Raw genomic sequence first — 19,042 nt, forward strand, 5'->3', positions numbered from 1 at the left:
CTTCTCCTCCTTCTTCTCCTTCTCCTCCTTCTTCTCCTCCTCCTCTTCCTTCTTTTCCTTCTTCTCTTTCTCTTTCTGTCTCTGTTTCTCTCTCCCTGCTCCCTCCTCCTTCATTCTTTATTTTCTTTCTTTTTAACCCCTTACCTTATGTCTTGGAGTCAATACTGTGTATTGACTTCAAGAAAAAAGAGTGGTAAGGGCTAGGCAATGGGGGTTAAGTGATTTGCCCAGGATCACACAGCTAGGAAGTGTCTGAGGTCAGATTTGAACCTAGGACCTCCAGTCTCTAGGCCTGGCTCTCAATATACCCAGCTGCCCCCTCTCATTCTTTCTTGAACATAGATAATACAGAACTTTTTACTATACTATACAAATTTGTTACAGGGAAAAAAAGGAAATGAAATAAATGAATTTTAGTTCAATCTAACAAACTCCTGGAATCACTGTCACAGAGTGTCCTGGTGTTTCTTCTTACTATTGGCATGTCCTTCTATTTCCACTGTTCTAACAAAAGCAGGAGTCTTTTTTTATTATTATTAAATAAAAAAGAACGCGCCAATCAAACTCTCTCTGGACTTTTGCCCAGTGTTCTGGTTGGCTACTCTCCTGGATGGCGTGTATGTTTTCAGGGTGGAGGTACCAGGGTGATGACAAGTTAGCACTGACCCTGAAACTACCCTCTTCCCCTGTACATTCTTTGCATATTCTCCTTCAAAGCTTCAAGAGTCTAATGCACCAAGTTTTTCCAGGCAATCATTAACTTTGCCAGTATCAGTAAAGGGTATCCATTAAGGCTGAATGTGCACAGAAAATGCATATTTTTTAAACCTTTACCTTTCACCTTAGAATCAATACTATATATTGGTTCTAAGACAGAAGAGTGGTGAGGAATAGACAATGGGGGTTAAGTGACACCCAGGGACACACAGCTAGGAAGTCTCTGAGGCCACATTTGAATTTAGGACCTCCCATCTCTAGGTCTGACTCTCAAGCCACTGAGCCATGCAGTTGTACCCCAAAATATGTATTGAATGAATGATTGTTCAAAAGTAGACTATGCTTAAGGGAAAAGCAAAAAATCTACAACTAGGCCAAAAAGGTAATATGCCATAGTGGATAGTGGACTAGTCTTAGAATCTGGAAGACTTGGGTTCAGGTTCTACCTCTGATAAGCACTGTATTTTGATTCCTCATAGCTGTGTGATCTTGTACAAGTCACTGATCCTCTGTCTAGGCAATTCTCTAAAACTATAAATTAATGAGGAGTTGCTACTATAAATCAATAAAGGGAGGTCCAGCAAGGGTTCCTCAAGCAGGTAAAATCACAAGGAAAGATCAAGAAGCAACCCCTGCCCCACTCTCCAAGGAAGCAAAATGGCGACAACCAACACCTTCAAAATAGTGGGCAGTGGTGCTTTGCTATAAAATACCTTATCAGAACATTCACTCATTCATTCAAGAAATACCTAATTTATTAAGTAGCTACTCCATGCAATGTGCATGATAGACAATGAGTTGGATAAATAAGGACAAATGGAGCATGGGTCCTCCTCACAAGGAGTTTCCAATAGAGTAGGGATGATAAACACATATGATAGTATAAAGTATAATATAATATATAATATAAATATGATATGATATGATATGTAAAATAAATAATATAAATATTCAGTATAAAGCAGGACCATCCTGGATGCCATCCAAGGGCTTAATTACTGAATGGATCATGGAGCCCTGTTTCCAGCAATGTTTCAGTGAAAGCACCATCCTATGCCATGGACTTCTAGGACCTGTACGACAATATAATAGTGAAGCTCCAGATAATTACAGATCGAACTACATTACCTCAATGCATACACAGAGCACCCCAGAAACTTTAGAAAATGGATAAAAAGATGAAATATTTTGGGAAATATACTGAGTTCAATCAGGGTGGCTGAAGGGTATAGTGGATAGAGTGCTGGACCTGGAGTCAGGAAGAATCATCTTCCTGAGTTCAAATTCAGTCTCAGACACTAACTAGCTGTGTGACCCTGGAGAAGTCACTTAGCCCTCTTTACCTTAATTTCCTCATCTATGAAATGAGCTGGAGAAGGAAATGGCAAACCACTCCAGTATCTTTGCCAAGAAAACCTCAGATGGGTTCACAAAGATTGGACAAAACTGAAAAACAACGACGAGTTCAACTACTTTAAGTGAGTTTAGTGCCCAATGTAGCATTGTTTGGAGCCTGAGTTATTGAGTATTCTAAATATGGCTGTTGCTTAGTCATTCATGGACTCATACAGTTCATAGCTGGATGGAATCCAAAAGATATTCCAGTCCAATTCCTTCACTTTACACTGAATGCCTGGAGAGGTTTACAGTATGGACTTTAGCAAGGTACATTAACCTCTCTGGACCTTACTTTCTTCATTTGTTTAATGGGGGAACTAGGTTGGATGATTTCTAAGGCCTCTTGATCCATGCAGTGAGTAACAGAACCAGCATTCAAAGCCCAATTTTCTGACATCAATTCCAATATTCTTGCTACAGAATGGGTTGCAAAATGTGAGTGATTGGTAGCTAAGGTTAAGGGGACCTTCTCTTTGGTGGGTATGCCCATATCTAAGAGGTCGAAGGAATTTTCCATTTCCTTACCCAGGTTTCAAACATATCTTCTGGGCGCAGCCTGCGTAGTGTGGGTCTGCAAGGGAAAGAAAATAAAATTACTCAGAGCTCTCATTTCTGACATGGTAGAAGTATATGGCACAATAGGTTTCAAGTCAGGTTCTGCTCCAAGGGCCAAAAGGTTAGGGAAAACCACCTTCCCATTGACTTGTTCTAACATGTTACAAGGGAAGAAAGCTGAGATACTCATTCAAGGAACCCTGGCTTTATATACTCAGACCTTCTAGGTTTAACTTTGTGTGTGTGTGAAGCCATTCATAGACTTTATTAAAAAAATTTTTTTTAAACACTTACATTCTATCTTAGAATCAACATTGTATATTGGTTCCAAGGCAGAAAAGCAGTAAGGGCTAGGCAATGGGAGTTAAGTGATTTGCCCAGAGTTACACAATTAGAAAGTGTCTGCGTTCAGATTTGAACCCAAGACCTCCCATCTCTGGGCCTGACTTTCAATCCACTAAGCCAACTGGCTGCCCCCAGACTTTTTTTTTTATCTTTCTTTTACTTAAATAAATTTCCTCTAATGAAAATTGTATTTAGAAATTGAATTTCACTGATTCAGCAAACATGTATTACATGTCTCCTATAAAGAAAAGGAATAATATAGTCTTTACCCTAAACTAGTTTCCATTCTAATGAGAAAGAAGAAATGTTAAAATAAAATTCTGTGTATACAATGCTGAATATAAGCTATCCTTTACCAAATAAACTCCTTTCTTTGACATAGTAGTAAAATTAAATAATGTTTCTGTTTAAAGTCCATGTAAAGTCTATGTAAATCAGGTGCACATTGGAATCAATAGAAAGAAATTAAATAGGAAATATTGCCTTCTTTTTATCTTTTTGTGTTACCCCATTTTCTTTTTTGGAGATATTTGGGTGAGAGTGGATAGGGTTTAGGCATACCTTATACTCTCTTTACCCAGCAACCAGCTTTAGATATCAGACTGATACAACTGTGTTCCATCAATCTCTGTTTCCTGATTTATAATCACCAAGAAGATCAGCAAAGATAACTATCAATATAAATTATGCCTTTCATGTTTCCATTTTTCAGTTTATTTTCTGAAAATAACAGCACAGTTTATTTTTCAAGTATTAAATCTGTAGTTGTGCATGATGTTCTCTTGGTCCTACTCATTTCCCTGTTCATTATCCCATGAAGTTCTTTCCAAGATTTTTTTTTTAATTAACCTGGCTAGTAACCCTGGGCAAGTCACTTAACCCCCATTGCCTGGCTCTTACTGCTTTCCTGCCTTGAAACCAATACATAGTATTGTTTTAAAAGGGTTTTAAAAAATAAATAAAATTAGCCTTGCTTGCCATTTCTTATGGTGCCTCCAAATTTATTTTAAGACTTCTTCCTGCTCCCACTTCCAAGCTACACAATCTTAAGTGGATCCTCAATACTAGTGACAATACTTATTTTCATCTCTGATTGGCTCCCTATATTACTAATAGTAGCTTGCATTTATCTAGCCCTCAAAGGTTTGCAAAATAATTTACAAATATTATCTCATTATCCTAGGAATAATCCTAGGAGGTAGGTGCTGTTATTATTCCCATTTTTACAGAAGAAGAAATGGAGGAAGGCAGAGGTTAAGTGACATGTCCAGGATCACACAGCTAGTATCTGAGAGGATTTTCTAAAGCAATTGTTCCAGATCTTCTCTTTATTTTTTACTGTGCCCAGCTCCATGTATCCTTTGTCCCCTATCAGAGGGCTTTTCCATCTTTTTTACTGAGAGAACTGAGGATCTTCCATGTCACCCTCTGTACTTCAAAACTTCTTCATTTCTGCTCTTATATCATCCTCCTTTGCTTCAGTCTCAGAAGTGATCCTTCTTAACAGGCTATCTTCTCAACTTAGGTATTTGGTTACATCCTCTCTGCCCAAGATGTGGAAGCATCATCCTATCAGGTCATTGGTCCTCTCCAAAAACAAAGGATAGGGGGCAATTAGGTGGCTCAATGAATAGAGAGTCTGGCATGAAGATGGGAGGTCCAGGGCTCCAATCTAGCCTCAGACCCTTCCTAGCTGTATGACCCTGGCCAAGTCACAACCCCCATTGCTTAACCCTTACTGCTCTTCTGCCTTGAAACCAATACATAATATTGATTCTCCTATGGAAAGTAAGGGGTTTTTATAAAATAAAAATTTAAAAAAAATTTAAAGTGCAAACAAACAACAGTGTTCTAGGCTTCTGTAGGACTTTGCTGCATTGATTGTTTTCTCTATCTTTTCTTTAATCTTCCCCCTATCTGTTTCTTTCCCAGCAGTTAACAAAATGATAAGATCTCAACTATCTTAAGAAACTATTTCCTTGTCCCTATTTTCCCCAGAAGGTATCACCTTATCTTTGGCCTTTCCTTTTCTGCTAAATTTCTAAATGCTGTGGTTTAGTCTTCATTTTAGCACCTTGTCACCTCTCAGCTCCCTACAATCTGTCCTCCACCCTTACTGCTTTTGAAAATGCTCTCTTCAAAGTCAGCAGGGACTGATTTTCTAATTGCCCAATCCAGGGTTTGCTTCTTAGTTCTCATCCCCGTCCCTGACTTGTATTTGATACTGTTAATCATTCTCTTTCTTCTTGATATTGTTTCCTCCATTGACTTCTGGGAACAGCTCTCTCCCATTCCTCCCCCCACCCCCTTTCTAACTGAGCCTCTTCAGTTTTCTTTTCTGACTCACTGCCTTATACCAAGTATAGATGACCCCAAGGATCCATCCTTAGCTCTCTTCTCTCTATATACTTCTAAAAACATTTTTTGTGATTTTTATCCACTTCTGTGACTTCATTTATAAGCGGATGACATCAGATCCAAATTTATATTTTCAACTCCATTCTCTCCTTGAAACATTGGTCCTACACTTTTGACTTCTGGCTAAACATTCTCTCTGCTATTTCCTAACAACTTTTCAATATTTAACAAATCCAAAATTGGAAGCGTTCCTTTTCTTGTGATTCAATGCTCCTTCTAACTTCCCTGTTTCATGCACTACTATTATCTCAGTCAGTCAGGTTCAAATACTGAATCTTCTCTTAAAAACAAACAAAAAACTGAGGTCCTCTGATTCCAGAGGTAGCACTCTTTTTAATTTTTAATTTAATGTAAATGTAAAAATTTTACAACCCTTATCTTCTGTCTTGGTATTAATTCTAAGACAGAAAAGTGATGAGGGTTAGGCAATGGGGTAAGTGACTTGCCCAGGGTCACACAGCTAAGAAGTATCTGAGAAGATCTCCTGTCTCTGAATCTGGTTCTCTTTCCACTGTGCTACCTAAGCTTCCCCTTGAATCATCTTTAATCCTTTACTTTCTTTCACTCTCCAAAATCAATAAATCAGTTGTCAGGTCTTGTCAATTCTGGTTTTTCTCATTTCTATCAGCCCCTTTCTCTAGAATCACAATTCTACCCCTCCCTTCCACCCAGTTCTGGGCCTCATTGACTCTTACAAGGTCTAACATAATAACTAAGTGCTCTCCTTGCCTCCAATCTTTCTCCTCTCTAATCCATCCTTAATGTTGCCAAAATATCCTTCCTAATTCACAGGTCTGAACAAGTCATTCCCAACATCAAAATACCTTCGGTAGTTTTCCATCATCTTTAGCATACAATACTAAATTGTTAGGCTGCCAGCTAAGGCCCTCCACAGTCCCACATGGGTTTAGCTTTCCAGGCTTATTTCATTCTACAACTCTATGTTTCAGTCCAAGTGAAGCATGGGTTATTTATTCCCTGATCTTGCCCTGGCTTCTCCTTCCTCTGATTATTTGCACACATGCTGTCCCTTGTCTGGATCACAGTCTCTTCATCTCAGACTCTTTAAGTAATTCTCTTCCTTTGGCTTCCATCTTCTCCTGGCTCATCCCCTTTTTACAGATTCTTCAAGTTTTCTTAGAGAACTTTTTTTAGGGATCTCTTATTTGTCTCTATGACATTAAAAGAAATAGATATCCTTTGTTCTTGCATTGCCTTTATTTTTGAATATAATCTTCCTCTGCTTCCCTAGAAAAACATGTCTTGAATTAAAGAATACAGAAGAAAGAGAAAAGACAAAAACCCGTTCAGTCAAACCAGTCAGAATGGAGTCTGACAGTACATGTTCCACACCCCTAGTTTCCCATCTTTATCACTGCCTACCATGTGTATATCTCCTATTCATTCACGGACTACAGATTTCCTGAGAGTAAGCTTTGTGTTATAGGATCAATCTTAAAACAGGAAGAAAACTTAGAGATCATCTAAAATTGTAGTATATAAGCAGGTAGGGGGCACAGAGGATAGAGAGCTGGGCCTGGAGTCAGGAAGACCTGAGTTCAAATCCAGACTCGGACACTTACTAGCTATGTGACCCTGGGCAAGACCCTTAAGCCTGTCTGTCTCAGTTTCCTCATCTGTCAAATGAGCTGGAGAAGGAAATGGCAAACCACTCCAGTATCTCTGCCAAGAAAAACCCAAAGGGCTCACGAAGAATTGTATACAATTGAAAAATGACTGAATGTGTGTATTCATATATGTGTATGTGCTTCCTTATCTGTCAAATGAGCAGGAGAAAGAAATGGTCTCACTATCTTTGCCAAGAAAACCCCAAGTGGAGGCACAAAGAGTCAGACAACTGAAAAATGACTGAACAACAGTGAAAACCATAGTAGAATTCCCTAATTTTACAGATAAGAAAATAAGTCCCACAGAGGCTACATGATTTTTCCTATGGCCATAAAGGTATTAGCAGAGATGGGGATGACCCTGAGTTGAATACATTCTCATTTCTACCTTTGTATCCCCAGATCTGTATAGTGTCTTGCGTATGATAGGCATTTAAATGTTTGCTGAATTGATGGGAATTTAACTGAATCTCTAGCAAGAAAGCCTTCTTCATCCCCAAAGCAGGCATACCTTCAACACAAATTATGGGAACAAAATGAGAGGGTCAGGAAAAGAGAGATTCAGTCTTGTTCCAGGGATGCTTTAAGTTGGAGGCTCACTGACTCAGTAGATAGAATGTGCTTAGACCTAGAGTAAGGAAGAACCTGACTTCAAGTCCCATAATTGTTGCTTGACTCAGTTCCCCCATCCATTAAATAGGGATAATATGTATATATTATTTTATAAACATAATATAAGATTAATAATAATATATAATATCTCTCTGTCCAGGTTGTTTTGAGGATGAAAAGAGATATTTGTAAGGAGTTCTGCAAATCTTAAAGGATTTGTAAAATAATTATTGTTATATGTGGGAAGTTATACAATTATTATTAAATTGCCCACCAATAGTTTAAATTGAGTAAAGGAGAAATATTGATCAAAGACCCCTTGGAAGTGTTTTAGAAATGCAACATATCCTGCTTATATTTTCATTTTCTAATGTTGCTGAGTGATGTTATATTGACAACAATTAAAATCAGTGTCCTCAATCTGAAGAGTAATGGGCATCTATGTGAATTTCTCCAACCACCAAATCAAATCAAAGAATCTTAGAAATGGACTGGAGCTCATTCAATCTAATTTCTTAAACACAACATGAAATTCCTCTATCATATTCTCAATCTCTGAGTCATCTTTTCAGTGTCAGGGAAGTTCATACCATTTGGTGATAGCCATAATTGTTAGGAAGTCGGGGCTCAAACTGAGCTAACATCTTCTTTCATATAATTTCCATCCTTTGATCCCTTGTGCCCTTTGGAGCCATGCAGAATAAGTTGACTCCTTCTTCCACATGCCTGATCTCAGATACTGACATCTTTCTTAAGGCTCTTTTTCTTCAAGCTCTAAGGAATCCATTTCTCAACATACTTTGCCTAGTGTATGACTTTGAATTCCATCATTGTCCTGGACAGGCTCTAGTTTCTCAATATCCTTCTTCAAATGTGGCCTCCAAAGTTGAATACGATACTCTACTTGTGCCCTGAACTTTGCGTGACAAGTACAGTGGGAATGCCACTTCCTTTGATTTCCGGATCAGTAGGCTTCATTTAATGAAGCTTAAGGTTACAGTAGCTTTTTAGGCAGTCTGTTGACACTGTTGGCTTTTATTGAGTGTGCAATCAATTCCTATACTTTCTTTTTTCTCACACGAATAGCTGTTAAACCAGATCTTTTCCATCTTGAACTTATTTACAATGGATTTAAAAAATTTAATATAAGCGCAGGGCTTTATATTTATTCCTATTTGTGCTTTAATACTTTCCTGGCTACGTGATCTCATTACTATGATTACTCTTTCCAAATGGGTATATTGCAACCCATCCATGACTTCTGATCTGGGCGATTCTTAGCCATATTCTTTCATAAGGTACCTCATCAATATTCTGGAAGTCTTCCTGGAAAGCTTTGAATATTTTGTGGGTACAACTATAGCATTTGGATTGTCCATCTATTGGTCCTCATGTTTAGGAATTACGAATAGATGATATAGTGGATAGAATGGTAGGCCTGGAGTAAGGAAGACAGACCTCAGTTCAAATCTAGCCTTACAATACTCACTAGCTATGTAATCTTGGGTAAGTCACTTAACCCTGTTTGCCTCAGTTTCCTTATCCATTAAATGAGCTGGAGTAAGAAATGACAAATCACCATACTATTTTTGACAAGAAAATCCAAATGGGGTCATAAAGAGACAGACACAACTGAAATGACTGAACAACACCAACAAAATGAGGGATAATTACAGGATCTACCTTATAGGATTGTTATAAGGATCAAATGAAATAATATTTGTAAAGCACTAAGTATAGTGCTGGTACATAGTAGGTGTGATAAAAAAGTTTATTCTTTTTTTCTGCCTTTGTTATGTGACTGACCTTTTACTCTTTTACTGATAATGTATTTCCTGGATAATGCCTTTGACTACCCCCATAGAACTCCAGTCCACAGAAATCTACTTATCATTACTCTGAACCCTTTGAAAACAGCTTTCCTTAACACCTAAAGTAGGTGTCTGATTATAACTAAATTTCTTCTCCTACTTTATCACCAATTCTAGGGGGAAGTTATCCCTTCCTCCCAGTATTCCCATCATCTCTACTTCAATAAGTCCCTTCCTCTTAGTAAGAATCAGATACAGAGTAGAATTTTCCATTGATGGTCCTTCCACCTTTTGAAAAATGAATTTAACACTATGAGAAGTCAAGAAATTATTAGTTGCTCTGTTTTTGGCAAAGATATCCAACACGTATCTGGATAACTGAAGTCCCTAAACTCTACTATATCATGTCTATGCCTGGCTTACAATCTGTTTTCCAAACTCCTCACCTATTTCTTTTTCTATCCAAGTGGTCTTTCTGTTATACTCCAACAACCGAATATTTTTTGTTTCTCTCTTCCAGTGACCTTCACCCAGATGCTCTCCACCATGCTTTCCTCTCTCCCCCACTGCTGTGTTCCTGGATTTTCTCATATGACAGATTTTTATAATTGAGAAAATTAAAGCCCAAAAGAGTCAAGTAATTTGCCCAAGATCAAATAGACAATGGCAAGGCCAGTATTTGAATATAGGTTTTCTGATTTCAAATCCAGTTCTCTTTTCACTATACAGTCGTGGTCGATTTATGGCCTGGAAACATATTCATATTCCTCTTGATTGCATTCAGGTATTTGCCTGGTGGTCTGTATTTGTATAGCTGGAAGAACAATGATCCACTTCTGTCCCTTCTCCCAAAGGTACTCTAAATAGCAACACTGGATTCCCTATCCTGAGAAAATCATTTCTGAAAAGGCTATACTCCCCACCCCCACCACAAGATCTCAGTAATAAGGACCAGTTCTTGGAGTCCTTAAAATTGTTGATTTATCATGGGACTTTCCTAACCAAGCTTTCTTCTACAGTTCTTCCAGGATGTTGATGGCCCCTCCCTCTCTCTCTCTTTGCAGAAGTAGGGGATTATGGGTTCGAAAGACTGAATATACTAGATTTTTTACATGTTTTTTTAGTTCTGCTGAACTGTTCCTTACCTCCCACCCCTGCCTCCTCCCAACTTTTTAATCCTTTATAAGGGATTGCTTACTGGGAGGAGGGAGGAGAGAAATATATTTTGGGGTATCTGGATACAAAAGCAAAGGATTAATAAAAATTTATTTAAAAAAGAATTTCCCCTAGTTGAGAGTTATTGTTTAGGGATAAAGCAATCTGTCTCCAGGGGGTCCCTGTTAAAATGAAAGTATGTATTTTGGAAGAGTAATATATTAACCCAGGAACAATCACTAACATCAGCTTCTATTTGTTTATATGATTAGCTATCACCTAGGAGAATGTGAGAAAACCACCCCATAACACCTCTAAATTTTTCCTACTGGGATCAAATGTACTTTAAGACACTCAGAAATTTTTTCAGTCTCTGGTAGTAAAATAATAGTTTAATAAGATTAATAAGTCCCAGGTTACTAAGTCCCAAAGGGAATGGGTGAGTGGATAAGTTTTCAAGAAGGGGAGGGCTTTAGTAACTACTCATAGTGTGGAAGTACCACCTAAGTGGAAGATAAGGGTCCTGGGGGTGTGTGAGAATTCCTAAAAGAGGGAAGGAGATAGGAGTGGGAGATAGACTCTTAATTAGCAATATTTACAATTGGGGCAAGGAGCTTGAAATCTATCTGGGGCAACATAGTGCCTTTTAATCAGCTTTTAAAGAAAAATTCTATGGATGGGGGAGAGTTCATGGGAGCTTTGTTAAAGGCTGTTGCAGAGGGAGGGAAAATCAGGGATCAGGTTGGGGCACAGCAGGAAGGAGTTCACCTTGGACAGAGAAAGAAAGCTGGTAGCTTCCTAGTATGTTTTTTTTTTTTTTTAATCTTTACCCGAGGGCAGCTTGGTGGCTCAATGAAGAGCCCAGTCTGAAAAGTGGAGGTCCTGGGTTCAAAACTAACTTCAGACATTAGGCAAATCATTTAACCCCCATTGCCTTGAAACCAATTGATGGTTTTGATTACTAGATGGTGTTGTGTATTGGTTTCAAGCCAGAAGAGCAATTATAAGATGGTAGACTCAGTCACACAGCTAGGAAGTGTCTGGAGCCATATTTGAACCCAGGACTTCCCATCTCCTGACCTGGCTATCTATTTACTGAGCAACCTAGCTGCCCCATAGCTTTCTGTTTTACTTAATTATTTTTTTTCTAACATTTTCTTTACCCTTTTATTAAAAATAATTATTTGTTTACTTAGAATATTTTTCCAATATTTCCAATTTTCCAATTTTTCCAAGAATATATGATTCATGATTTCCCCACCCCTTTTCCCTCCCCCTCCCTAAGCTGACAAGCATTTCCATTGGGTTATACATGTATCATTATTCAAAATTTATTTCCATATTATTCTTATTTGCAATAGAGTGATCTTTTAACACCCAAACCCCAATCATATTCTCCTCAAACCATGAGATCTGTCATATGTTTTTCTTCTGGGTTTCTACTCCCACAGTTCTTTCTCTGGATGTGGATAGCTTTCTTTCTCATAGGTTCCTCAGTATTGTCTTGGATCACTGCATTGCTACTTTTACTTAATAATTCTTACTAAAATGAGTTGGGATTTTTTTTTGCTCCTAAAGTGGAAGTACTGTCTACACTACCCTCCTGTATCATCTCTCCAGAGTTATGGCTTTAGTGTGAGGACATTAAAGATGATGATGGTATTTCTGTAGAGCTTCAAGATTTGCAAAGCATCTTACAAATAACTCATTTGATCCTCCCAACAACCCTAAGAGGTAGGTTCTATCCTAATTTTGCAAATGAGGAAACTGATACAGACAGTGATTTTTAGTGATTTACTTAACTAGCAAGTGTCTGAGGCAATATTTGAACTTAGACCTTCCTGTAAGATCAATTCTCTATCCATCGTACCGTCTAAGTACAAACTTCAATTGAGACACAAAAGTGCCTAGGGTTGGCTCTGGCTAAAGCCTGGTATTATAGGAATTTGTCTTCTGGATGGAGTAATCTGACCTTACCTGCAATGGTTTTCCATACTCGGAAGATGTTATAGAATATCCAGGGCACTCAGTGACCTGGAATAAGCATCTGCCAAACCCAGAAAGATAGTTTTCAAACTTTTGGCCACTGGTAGCATAGGTTTACTAGGCACTGGCACCGAGAAGGCTCTGCCCCATTTCCCAGGCCTTGGGCTACTCTAGACTTCAAAGAATGACCTTTGGTGAGATACCTTTGATGCTCTTTCACAAACTCCACAAGCTCTTCTTCTGTATAAGGTTTATCTGGGATTGGAATGGGCTCATCCATGAATGGCTCATAGAAATCAACCTCATTCATCTTCAAGGTTAGCTTCTTTGCAACCTGTGGAAATAGGAAAAGATATAGCCAGTATCATTTTTCTGAACACTGGTCAACAGCTGTGACTGGTTTGTCCTTGGAGGGAAGGGTTTGCTTGTCTGAAGTAACCTTGGCAAGGACAGAGAGGGGAGGGCAAAAGGAGGAATAAGAAATGAAAGCCAACAGATTGGTGCAGGTGGGAAGCAAACAGCCTTGATGGTGTCACATCTGCACTGGCTTTATGTTCCTTTATGGGATCAAATCTGGCCTCTTCATTCTAGCTTAGCAACTGTGGGCAAGTGGACAAATCTCTCGACTCAGTTTCCTCATTCATAAAGTGATGATAATAGTAGTTCCTAATTCATAAGGTTCATAAATAGCTAGAAGGACCTGAAAAAGCCATCTAATTTTTAAGAACTAACTATAGGAGCTAGGCAAATTCTCCAAGGTCTTATGAGTGACAAATTTCAGAAAAGAGATTTCAACCCAGGTCCCCTACTCTGAGCCAGGATCAAATGGCATAATACATATAAAATGTTTTTTTTAAATAGATATCATCTATTATTATTATTACATAGAACTAAGGAGCAATTTGAATTAAAATTTAACATTCAGTCACATTTTCAGGAGAAATAGAATAGTGTGGTAGATAGAATGCTTGACTTAGAATCAGAAAAATCTAGGTTCAGGGCAGCTGGGTAGCTCAGTGGAGTGAGAGTCAGGCCTAGAGACAGGAGGTCCTAGGTTCAAGCCCAGGCTCAGCCACTTCCCAGCTGTGTGACCCTAGGCAAGTCACTTGACCCCCATTGCCCACCCTTACCAATCTTCCACCTATGAGACAATACACAGAAGTACAAGGGTTTTAAAAAAAACCCTTCATATCTTGCCTATGAGCAGGCCTATTTAGGTAGTTATAATCAAGATTTATACTCTGTGCCTCAGTTTCCTTTTGTGTAAAATCCACTTGTTTTTCAGGTATGTCCAACTCTTTGTAACCCCATTTTGGGTTTTCTTGGCAATAATGCTGAATTAATTTGTCATTTCCTTTTCTAGCTCATGTTTACAGATGAAGAAATTGAGGCAAACAGGGTTAAGTGACCTGCCTAGAACCATGTAGCTAGTAAGTGTCTGAGGTCAGATTTGAACTTGTCTTCCTGACATTCTATCTACTCTGACACCTAGTATAAATGGGGATAATCATATCTATAACACCTACATTAACAGGTTGTTTTCCTACTCAAATGAGTCAACACAACTTAGGTTCAAGTCCTATCTTTGGCAAATATTGGGTATATGATTCCTTTCCCCAATTTTCTAAGTCTATAAGTTGCATAACAGTCATTGATCTGAACTCAGTAGTTTCTTTGCTCAGAATTCTCTAAGCCAATGAAATCATAGGTCTAGACTTCCTTTCCCACAATTTTATTAATTAAATTTTATTATTTAATAAAATTTGAAAATTTTATTAAAGTGTTAAGTAAATGTAATATGTTATTATTCTTACTGCCATAATTTTATTTTTCACCATTACCACCTTTTTATTTGGAAGGCATTGGAGAAGGCTGGGGAAAATAGAGAAAGCTGAAAACAATGCTCTGGAATGTGAGGGTATGGGGCTGATGGAGCCTCTGGAGGCTTCTTGGGACTCAAAACAAAAAGCTTTGTTAACAATGATCAGCCAACAATCCTTCCCTTGATCCAATTCTTTAGTCTCTTGGCTATTTGAGTTGGAGGGCCAGCCTGGAGAGGGATGTCTCAGGGTGCCAAGTTCCACTCTCTTCTGTCCATCTCTTACGATGACCCAGATTGGTAGCTGAATGTCTCCTGGCACCAGATGAAAAGCACAGGGGACTAGCCAATGGCCTGGGTGACATTTCATCTCTCCTAAACCCCCACTGGCATGTTTGCCTCAGGAGTCCCTGCCCTTGGGACATCTGATGCCTACTTTGTGAAGTGACTGGAAAGGCAGAGTGTGAAAAGCCCTAAAGAAACAGCAGTTCCTTCCCTTTTGTCCAGTGCTGGTGTGTGAAAGAAAACCACTGAGCCATGTGTGACTGTAGGGCAACGCACAGATCAACTGGCTGACCCCTTCTGGTGGACACCTGTCACTACAGTCCACTGTGGCCACAAACCTGACTGGATTTGTGAGCACAGGTGGTGGGGAAAGTCACAGGAAGCTCCAATCAAAAGACCTTGGGAAACCCCAGGGTTATGTCAGCAGTTCTGATGGACTCCTGGGTTTCCAAGTTCCAGTAGAATCAATTCTTCCTGTTTCATTTTGTCATTTTGTTTTTAATAAGCACTTTGCCAGCTCCACCCAATGCCTTTTGTTAAAAACAACTCATTGGATCAAAAGCAAAGAATGGAGAAAGCTGGGAAAAGAAACTGAAGGAGACTGAATTATCATGTCTGTTTGGAGGAGCAGGAGGCTAAGGCTGGGGGAGAGGGTTCTTCTCCATATGCCTCTTTATAGGTTCAGACGTTCAGAGCTGGAAGGAACCTCAGAGGTCATCTAGTCCAATCTGCTCCCCTTCTAGATGAGAAACCGATGCTTATGGTGCTGAAGTGACAATGGAGGTCATACAAGGTAATAACAGCCAAACCAGAATTTCAACCTGCAGGTTCCAAGTTCAAATATAGTACTTGGTTTACTATGATACATCATTGTCTTCTTTTTCTGTCTTTCTGTTTTAGTCTTCCTTGTCTGTCTCTCTCCTTTCTTTCCTCTGTCTCTATCTCTATTTCTGTCCGTCTATCTCTCTCTCTATGTTTCTCCGTCTCCTTTCTATCATTGCTATCTCTCTCCTATCTCTGTCTCTGTCTCTCCCTCTCTGTTTCTGTCTCTCTCTCTTTCTGTTCTCTTTTTCCTCTCTTTCTCCTCTCTCTGTCTCTATTTGTGTCTCTCCTGTCTATTTTTGTCTGTCTGTCTGTCTGATCTCTGTTTCTCTCTCTCTGCCTCTCTCCTTTCTATCATCTCTCTGTCTCTCTCCTTTCTTTCCTCTATCTCTCTATCTCTGTTGGTTTCTCCCTCTCTGTCTCTCTATCTCTCTTTTTGTCTCTCTCATTTCTCTCTCTCTTTCTGTCCTTTTTTTCCTCTCTCTCCCCTCTCTCTGTCTCTATCTCTCTGTCTCTGACTGATTGTCTGTAATGCCCTCCTTTCCTAGGCTGGACATTGACACTGAACCCTGGGTCTCTGGATCCACTTTCATCTTGACCTAGATAGTAGAAAAGGTCACCACTCGTAGAGGGGGAAAGGAGGGGGGAAATGAGGCAAAGGGAAGTAACTACTATTTTCTTGGATTCTCTCCATATGTGCTTCCTTTGGAATTTGGATCCTCCTTCTCTCGGAGACAATATACTTATTGATTCTCAAAGAAATTAGTACTGCGTCTTCCTTTAAGCTATTACTGTATTCAGGAGGAAGAAAGAAGACATCTCCTTTGGGGTGAGAGGGTAGGCTAGTGGATAGGTACTAGATAGTGTTGATAGGACACAATCAAAAATAGATTTTCAAGAAAATATTTTATAAAATACATGGAAGAAAGAAACATGCAGAAGTTATATTTAAAGGAGCATTTTCAGTCACTCCCTTATTAAATTAAACATGCATATATGTGTATGTGTATATTCATAGATAACACAGATATGGCCCTTAGAGGGTGTCTAATCAATCCCTTCATTTTAAGAATGAGGAAACTGAGGTCCAGAAGGTTGTGACTTGCCTAAAATGACCCAGATTGAAACAGAACCAAATTTTAAAACTGGGTCAAAACAAGAGGTGGTAGATAGAATTAGATTCAGAAAAACCTGGTTTGAAGTCGATGTCAGACTCTTATTAACTTTGTGAACCTCTGAGCCTCAGTTTCCTCACCTATAAAATGAGGGGATTTGACTTGATGATCTCTCTGTTACCTGCCAGTTCTGTCTATGATCTATCCCTCCCTTGTATGTATGTGAATATACATTTATGCTCTATAAAGAAATATATCTTTAAAATATATATGACATATACTATGAATGTGTACAGATAATATACATGTAGTTAATATATTACATGTAGTACATACATAGAAGTTCATAGTTTCTTATACAAGCCTCTTTTTGTTCAGCTTTGTGTAGTGAGATGTTTTTGTCTTGTGGATTGTTAAGTTTACCCTAAAAAAATATGTAATTTCAGGGAAAAAAGAAACAGGACATCATCCTTGTCATCATAGGGCTTGGGTCCCCCACTCCAAGACACACAATTTAGATGGGCTTCTTCTTGCTTTCAAGAAGTTCTAGTGAGGCTGTTACTGATTGGTCAGTGAGTAAGGCATTGGTCAATCAAGGACAGTCTGTGACTAGGACTTTTTTAAACCCTTACTGTCGGTTCCAGAGTCAATTCTGTGTATTGGTTCCAAGGCACAAGAGCAGTAAGGAACTAGGCAACTGGGGTTAAGTGACTTGCCTAGGGTCACACAGCTAGGCAGGATCTGAGACCAGATTTGAACCTAGAATGTCCTGTGTGACTAGGACTTCATGAAAGCAAGTGGAAGTCAGTCCAAATTGTGGATCTCAAATGCGCTCAGAAGTGTTTCTGTGTGATGGCATGTGTGAGCCCTGGCACTTACGCAAAGTTTGGTTAGAAGGTATGGACGAGTATAAATCCTTGGCTCCCAGAGCAGAGTTTTTCCAAGGCTTCATTTGCCTCCTACTAGCCCTGGAAATGCCCTCCTGATGTCCCTTGAGAAGTCCCTGTTTTCATACTTCCTACTGCCTATGGAGGGAAAGAAATTGAATTCACTTTTTACCTGAAGTGGAGCTCATTCATTCTTTTGACAAATATTTATTGAGAGTCTACTGTGAGCCGGGCTCTGTGCAAGGCTCTGATGTGACTCCTTAGTGTTATTACACTATTTGAGAATGCTGTATTAAGAGCCAAATAGGCCCTCTGGTGACCATATAACTAAGTAGTTTAGCCACTTATTTATTTTAATGGTAGCAATAGATTTTGCCAGAGCAGAGGAAAGCACTGTGACGTTTACAATGGTGATTACCCAGGAGCAGACGGTAATGCCAGTGCTTATTCAAAAAATGGCCAGCCTATATGCTATGAGTCTATTTACAACTGGTGAAAAATAAAACTGGCCCAGGACGATTTGTAATGCTCCTCACCTGGAAGTAAAAATTTCTAAACATTGGCCTTCTTGACCAACTTTGCTTCTCCTCTGTCCAATTGTCTCCTCTCTCCTCAGCCCACTCTATTCGGTGGGTCACAAAGTCCTCCAGCTAAGGCATCCTCTATAACATCTTTGTCCTTTCTTTTCTCTAATGATCACTCAAGGCCATTCCCTCATTGCTACAACAGTTTTCTAATGGATCACCTTGTTTTTAATTTTTCCCTGTTTTAATTCACCCTGAACAACACTATTGGCATTCATTTGCTCAAAACCATTTTCATCAAGTCACTTCTGTATACAAGAACCTAGTGACTCATTATTTTGAGCACTCATAAAACCATTCTAACCCATCTTTCTCCTTCTACTACCCTTCCCCTCCAGGTCATCCTTCACAGAACAAAGCAATTTTTCCTAAAGGAATTTTGTTCCATAGTTTCCGACTCTTTGTGACCCCATTTGGGGTTTTCTTGGCAAAGATGCTGGAGTGGTTTGCCATTTCCTTCTCCAGCTCATCTTATAACTGAGGAAATGGATGCAAATAGAAGTTAGGTGACTTGCCCAGGATCACATAGCTAGTGAGTGTCTGAGACTGTATTTGAACTCTGGAAGATGAGTCTTCCTGACACTCTTATCTACTGTGCCACCTAGTTGTCCAACTGCATGTTTAGAAAACATAATCATATTTTCCCTCTTATCAAAAACCTTTCAGGGTTCTCTAATGCCTATAAGATAATATTCAAACTCTACATCATTGAATTTCTACCTGGTTATGGAACTTCCTCTGGTCAAAATGGCCTGTTGCTTATTATCAGAATTTATCCTTCATGACTATTTTCAGAATGTATTCTGTCCTCTTTTGCCTTAATTAGTTCACACAGGCTATTCCCTATGTTTAGTATATACTCTCTTCTCCTTTCAACCCATTCTTCCTTCAAGGCTCTGTTCAGG

At 39.0% G+C, this 19,042-nt stretch overlaps 1 protein-coding gene across 1 annotated transcript in view; it reads right to left on the reverse strand.

Annotated features, from left to right (window-relative positions):
• The window catches only part of CASQ2 (calsequestrin 2), a 101,829-nt gene that overhangs the window by 37,160 nt on the left and 45,627 nt on the right, over positions 1-19,042 (reverse strand). The window contains exons 6-7 of the mRNA XM_044675527.1: positions 12,829-12,959; positions 2,641-2,686 (exon numbers count right to left, since the gene is read on the reverse strand). Of these exons, the coding sequence (XP_044531462.1) occupies positions 2,641-2,686; positions 12,829-12,959 (177 nt within the window). The remainder of the gene's footprint in view (positions 1-2,640; positions 2,687-12,828; positions 12,960-19,042) is intronic.

The sequence above is a fragment of the Gracilinanus agilis genome, chromosome 4, assembly GCF_016433145.1.
Source record: "Gracilinanus agilis isolate LMUSP501 chromosome 4, AgileGrace, whole genome shotgun sequence".
NCBI classification, from domain to species: Eukaryota; Metazoa; Chordata; class Mammalia; order Didelphimorphia; family Didelphidae; genus Gracilinanus; species Gracilinanus agilis.